The 7,399-nt window shown below is 34.1% G+C and overlaps 1 protein-coding gene across 1 annotated transcript; it reads right to left on the reverse strand.

Annotated features, from left to right (window-relative positions):
* Positions 1–837: 837 nt before the first annotated feature.
* On the reverse strand, positions 838–3,623 carry LOC107825801 (glycosyltransferase BC10-like). The gene is made up of 2 exons (XM_016652713.2): positions 2,404–3,623; positions 838–1,250 (listed from the first exon to the last, which is right to left on the reverse strand). Exon 1 carries the CDS (start codon positions 3,432–3,434, stop codon positions 2,409–2,411), a length of 1,026 nt encoding a protein of 341 aa, XP_016508199.1. The 5' UTR covers positions 3,435–3,623; the 3' UTR covers positions 838–1,250; positions 2,404–2,408.
* Between the last annotated feature and the right edge of the window lie 3,776 nt (positions 3,624–7,399).

Genomic DNA, 7,399 nt, shown 5'->3' on the forward strand with positions numbered 1-7,399 from the left:
TCAGACTAAGAAGAAAGGGCGAAGGAAATGGCCCCGAAAGAAAGTAAAGCTAGGACATGAAGTACATCCTCCATAAAAAAGGTGGAGCTATGTAGGTTTGTAAAGCATAGGCTAGACAAGTGGTACACTGAACACCAACCCAATCTCGATGAAAAAAAGAAAGCTAAGTATAACCTTAACTGCCTGGTACATGAGCATCAGACAAATGAGAATACAGTACCATAGGCCGGTGTTGATCAACATGAACTATGGAAAGACTACAAAGGCAAGACTTTGATCACTGAAAGAGTATTTCCTTTTTTTTGTTGGTCAATATTTTGTACTAGACTAAATTAACAAAATATTCACATTCCTAATAATTTTAAAAACAAATGTCGGACCAAATCAAAGTGCAGATCATCAATTTTTAAGTCGACTTGAGTCACTTTTTTTTTTTTTTTTTAATTTCAGACTTTAAGTAAGGACATCACTTAAAGACGTTTATTAGCATGAATTACTAAATGAATGCATCAAAGCTCCGTCTATGTGAAGTTGTTCATATTGTGAGTCCCAAACTCAGGTGAAGGAAGAACATTATGGTACGTCAGCAGCTAGAGTAAAACTTGTCAATTCATGATGAGTCTTATGATGAAAAGTTAAATTTGTTACACCCTAACTTATTTGGGATTGGCACATAATTACTGTTATTAAACCAAATGAATGCATCTAGCCGTAAGAAACTAAAATCAAATAAGGTAAATTTGTTACACCAAATAGAAATTAAAAAAGAATAAAATTGACACATGAGCGGCAAAATCTTCTACATCTAGATTACAATATAGTTCTTTTACACAAATATAAAACAAGAGGTTTGTATAATATATAAATTTATAAGGCATATATATATGAGTTACAAATTGAAACCTCATAAAAAGTATGTGTAAAAGGAAAGGAGAACAAGAGATAAGCATATTTGCTACATTTTGCTTATCCTTGCACCAAATCCTTCTCTAACTGCAGTCTAACCCCATAATTAACACCATTTTGATCATCACACCATTTCACAGTTTGTAAACACCGGATACGAGTAAGTTTTTATCCAACCAGCTAGAAAGCCAAGGCAGTTCTCTAATTTATGTACAAGAGAAACCACCAAATAGCAGCAGCATTTCTTTATTTTGAGAAGGCTTTAGCATGAACCTCAGCCTCTTCCTGCTTCAGCCTTCAGGCATTTGGTTCCTACAATAACCTAAAACAACATTTCAAACCACCTGCAGAATCAAATAAAGTAACACGCTTCAGTAAGACAATGGAGGAAGATCGGTTTTATGGCTCATTACAAATATTATTTTAATCTTCTAGTCATTTTGGTTCCTATGATTAATAACCTAAAACAACATTTTAAACCACCAATAGAATCAAATAAAGTAACACGCTTCAGTAAGACAACAGAGGGGAGATCGGTTTTATGGCCTATTATAAATATTATTTTAATTGTCTAGTCATTTTTACACGAGATTAATAAAATATTACACATGAGATCAGTAAGTAAAACACAATAGACCTTAGTAGTTTTTTTTTTATATATAAAAAATTCTACTAAAATTGTAACTAGTCATAGGAGATCATTTTCTTGGCCATATATCTCATCATAAATCAATATTAGGGAAAACGAATCAGGCCATAATGAATTCTACTCCGATGAAACTATTATGTAACTCTTTAACACTTAACGAAAAATTACTTTATTTCATGTCTGTAATATTTACTAGAAAATGGTAATTTGGGGGATTCATAAAGAAATTAGAAAAATAAATATTACAAGAATGATATATCAATAAAAAAAAATATACAAAATTATGCTTCGCATCTGATGATAAACATGGTACACAAATGATAAATCCATTAAAATATTATCATTCAGGTGTTTTATTTCCGTAAAGTTAATTAATCCTACCATAAGTTATTCCATGTTAGATCCGGTATGAAATAATATAGTAAAATTTTCTATAAAGCTATCTTGATATTGCCTATATGAAAAATGAAATGCCAATCAAACACGGTATGAAATCGTACTATCAATTTTTCACTAAATATTTATTTTTTTAATCCCAATAATCAAACGACTCCTAAGCTCCCGTTTGGCTATAGATTTTGGCTTCATTTTTTCAAAAAAAAATTGAAAATATTTTTTTTATGAAATATGATCAAGTTTTGAAAAAAAAAAATCAAAGATTTTTAAGTTCCCAAAAAGTGGTTTAGGGCTGTTTTTGGGCAATTTTTTTTTTCTTCTACTCATTAAATTTCAAGTTTTTTCAAATAAAATACACGTTCTAACACAACTTCAACCAAATCTATGTCGAAACGTTAGCTAAATATTTTTACTACAATTGTAAGACAAATTTATTTTTTAAAATAACATACCCGATTTAATCCCGGAAAATGACCTTATCTGCAATATCCATCAACGGCTTCAAACAATCCGGCGAGAATTTTCTTGCAAACATATGAGAATACGTAGAATTCGATTCCCGGAGCTTATAGATAAGTTCTTGCGAAATCTCCGCCGGAAAATAAGTACGCGGGTGTCCGTCAACACTCTCCGTCCAATTAACACGAGTTAATGTATACTGTGTACAACCTTCAGGATCCTCCATTGACAAAAGTGTAGGAAAATAATGCTCCTCAGGATAGCACGAATCGTCGTTCAAACAAGGTAATCTAAACTTCCTCCATAACCTCCTATCCCTAATTACTACCAATGCATGCCTTCGCGTCAGAACAAAGAATTGAGACCCAAACCGAAACCTATCGAATGGTACTTCGGGTAGCATTGCACTTTCGCCACGTGCGATGTATCTGTCCCACATGTACGACTCGTTGGATAATATTTGGATGAAGCTCCGATATTGAGATGTGAAGAGAGAGTTGTAAATATAGTTGAATGAATGTAAAGGGATGCAATGTTGTGATACAAGGGCAAAATAGGAATTTAACGGGTCGTCTAAGAGGGCCGTCGCCATAAGGCGACGAGCCGCTGATATTAGGGTAGGGGATGCACGTTGAGTCCTCTTGGCCGCGATGAAACGGCCCTTGAAAATTCGCCCGCCAGGTGGCGAAACTTTGGATGAAGGATCTGCATGGATGTAAATATTGTAAAGGCCATCGTGGCCGGCGAAGAATCGATCCCAAAGAGGAGCGAAATGAAGATCAGTGTTGGTGAGGAAGAGAAAAGCGATCTTTAGACGGGGGTTGGTGGTGCCAAGACGAGAGATGGCACCACCGCCCCTATCAATAGAAGCAAGGGTAGCACGCCTGAATAACGCTAGATCATCAAGTTCATCAGGAATAGAAATTTCTACGTGTTTTGGTGGAAAGATTCGTGGGGCGAAAAGGAAAAGAAGAGGAAATGATAATAAAAGTGCAAAAGATAGAACAAAGGGCGTGTTAAACATAGCCACCCTTTACGTTAAACATATATAAACTATAGGGAAAAAACAACAAAAACGAATGTAGAAATGACAAGATGATTTATATGTACAATGTGATGAAGATGAAAGTCAGAGGAGGAATTGGAAAGTTATTCCCAAATACTGAAGGGGACAGAGAGAAGCAAAAAAATTGGAAATTTGTGGATAGTGATTAAGAAAAAAATTAGAGAATGGTGCCATGAAAATTCACAAAAGGAAAAGTGGAAGTCTTATCTCCTAAACCTTCGGAGGCAATGGTAGGATGTGAGTTATTTTAGGAATTACTATATATATCTCTACATATATTCACAAGCACACTTGAGAAAAATTTCTAGAGTCAGAACACAAATCCAATAAATAACATTAAGACTTAATTTTTATAATTGCAGAAGCTTTAAACCTAAATCATTTCAGTATGAGGATTTTAGTTATATACATTACAGTGCAAAGATTAACTTGTTATACTAGTAAATTAAGTAGAATTACTTTAGGTCACGATATTAAATAGAGTTATATATAATTACCTAAGTGACCTGATTATGTAAATATTTTTTATGACGACAATACATAGAGTTAATGTATGTATGTTTCATCTTTCTAAAATATAATGAATATTTCATCTTTCTAAAATAATATATATATATATATATAAACATCTAGATACGTTCGAAATAATTGTCGCAAAATTTCAAAAGAATCAATTAGTACCTCCGCGTGATCACAAATTAACGTGAATTCGCCTAGACATTTAGAATTGAATTTTTTTTCATTCTCAACTCTATATTTGAGCAACATGAGCTCGACTTTGGAAATTGAGTTAATTTGAGCATCATGATGGATTCTAGCAACTAAAAAGAACGGTTAAGTATTTATTGAGCGTTATAAAATAAAGACTGCAAAGCAAATAAATCAAAGACAAGTATAGAGAAATGTTGATATATTATTCAACTTCAAACTGATGTACATAATGTCGCGCCCCTTTTTCTCGCGAAAGCGAGTTTCGACACGTGGGAACTCCTTTTGAATGGAAGATAGAGTGTTAAAGGAAGAGTTGCCACCTAACGGTTTTTAAGGTGCGTTAAGGGACCTATTATGCAAATAACTCTGTTTGACTAGTCAACGCCACCCAAGATCGGGTAAGGGCTCACATTACCTCAAAGAGAAGGTGCTAGGCACTCTTCGAAGTCCACAACTATGGGTCCCGGCCAAACATAAGGCTATGTGGATTGCAATTAGGCTAGATGATCAAATAAACAAGGAGAATATAAATGTCACAAAATTTTATATTAACACAATTAGTACAAATCTTAATACGACTATAAAGATATAACTACTTAGATCTGATAGTAAATATAAAGGAAAGAGGGGGGTCCTAAGTTTTTTAGCCTATAGGATCACCTCGTGCAACATAAATAATACTTCGTAACTCCCTTAAGATAGGGAGTTACTCATATTATTCAGCGGGCACAGACTATCATCTCCTGCTACCCAATTACTATGTTAAAGTTGTTTACCTAAAAGCGATCTAATTTAATTATAAATCGTACCCTATATTTGCACTACTCGTCCCATGCCTATGGTCCAGGAGTTTTTGGACCTCTATTTGGGTGGTTCTAGACTTTACTTAGATTGCTCAAAAATGATAAAACTAAGTGACATTCAAAACAAATAGGACTTCATATAAAGACAGTTAAAGGGCAAGTTAACCTACACATATAAGCAACAAATGTACGCGGGTAGATCCTTATATCAGGCAGTAGACAATTCCAGAATTGGGGCAAATTAGAGTCATTAAGTCCTATACGCATGACTTCTATGTGGTTTTGATTTCAAGCGTACATGCAGTGTTGTTATTTTAGAACGAATTTACAGATTATATGTGTTGCAAATCCTATAAGCATGATCTCTAAAATTATTTGTGCAATGAGGCAATAAAACCGTTTGAAGGCTTAAAAATTATCCGCGTTTGATTTTATTGGCATACTTTCTAGGCGAGTAACAGTAACCTATATGCAGGATTTCTAAGAGTTGACAATTAAAACTTGTTCTGTAACACTTCATCCTTATAGGCATATTTTCTAGGCGAGCAATGTGATGAAAATAGCAATAACAATAGCTAATTAGTCAATTAAGGTCCTATAGACATGATATCTAGATGAATATTAACGTGATCTTATAGGCATGGTATCTAGTGAATACGCTGCAATTGCACAAATTTAACAAACAGTTATTGACACTGGTATGTTGTCTAATAATGCATAGTAGTAGGCATAGTAAAACAGGTTGCATGAGTGTGTGATTCCCTATAGGCATGATTTCTACTAGTGTACATTAAAACTAAATAGCATATATGGTAAGTTGGACATAAAATAACAAGTAAGTCATATAAATTTAGGCATGTTTTTTACCCTTTTATGCAAATATTAGAATATACCCATTTTTTCAATTTCACTAACACCCCAATTGTTTGTTATAAAAATTATTACAGGCCCAAAGAACATATATATAAATATTACACGTGAATAAAACTACAGGCCCAAGAGCAGGCCCAAAATTAAATATAACCTAGCGTTGTCTGGGCCTTCAACAAGCTCAGTTTCCACAAATAGCATGCCCAGGTCCAAGCACCTCTCAAACGGGAGACTATGCGTATTAACACAACCCAAAGTTACATAGGAACTCATACCAGGCTAAAAAGTTACAAATTGACCACATGACCCAAATAAATTATCGAATCACACAAAAATCAATTTAGCAACCCCTGAATGATCACCTCAAAGGGACATAATCGCATAACATTTAGCAGTATTCACAAAATATGTTGGTATTTCAGAAGCAAGAGTGACATGAGTGATTAAACAAAAGAACATTAGAATCAATAAGATCTAACTCAAACATGGTAAATTTGACATGACAAACTAACAACATAAGTTCGATCATAAAGGGTAGACATAACATTAAGAGAATTAAGGAGACATGCCACTTAAAGTAATGGGGCAGGCATACAAGACGAACATACTAAGCTCTTCAGAACGAATTTAGAGTGCAAATTGAGAATCTAAGTTATGGAGGTCTAATAGAATTGTAGTTTGAGGATGGAGATCACACATAGCAAGCAAGCAAATAGACATGGTCCACAACAGCCAATAAGAATCATAATCATGATGAGTATAACACAAAAATTCTTAAATTCAAAGATATCATGTTGGGAAGGCATGTCAACTTAAGGTCAAGTAGAGAAAACATATTTCAGAACGTAATCCAATCACTATACATGATCAGGAAAACTAAATGTAGTAGGACTTAACTAGAAGCACAAATAATAACAAAGAGTACAGAATTAACCAAATACAACAATAAGTTTGACTAAAACATCATGGTAACATGTTCGACTCATGTAAGCAGGTAACAATAGAGTTCACATAAAGGACTTAAGGCAAATTCTGGGAAGGAACTAATTCCCTAGGAGTTCAAGTACAAAAGCAAGGTAAAGCATGAGACAGAATAGCCAATAAATGAATTCGAGCACACTTAACGAACATAGCAATCAGAAAATCTTCTAAATTAAATACATTAAATGAACATATAAAGACTTATGTAGATTCTGGTGAGGAATTATAGCAGGATTTCAAACAAAGTAGACACAGTATCATATTGGTTCAATTAACATGAATATACAAGCACTGGAAACAAGCAAAGAAAAAATAGATTGCAGAGCCATGACACTTGCCAATTTGCAGATTCAACAAACAAAATAAGAGCGAAAAGAAAGTGTCAGAGACAGCTTGAGTTCCACCAGCAAAATGAATGGACAAAGGACCCAAATCCTAGTGCATCAGAATTTACAGGAGTCTCAAATGGACCTTAAGTAGTGCTCATACTAGGAAGTTCAATAGAAGGAATTTTGGTAGCCTTAGCTTTCAGTCGGCCAAGAGCAATAGATTTAGAAT

This window comes from Nicotiana tabacum, chromosome 16 (genome assembly GCF_000715075.1).
Source record: "Nicotiana tabacum cultivar K326 chromosome 16, ASM71507v2, whole genome shotgun sequence".
Lineage (NCBI taxonomy): Eukaryota > Viridiplantae > Streptophyta > Magnoliopsida > Solanales > Solanaceae > Nicotiana > Nicotiana tabacum.

Bases quoted from the DNA above. Each gene is read 5' to 3' on its own strand.
- LOC107825801 (XM_016652713.2), bottom strand. From the start codon at position 3,434: ATGTTTAACACGCCCTTTGTTCTATCTTTTGCACTTTTATTATCATTT.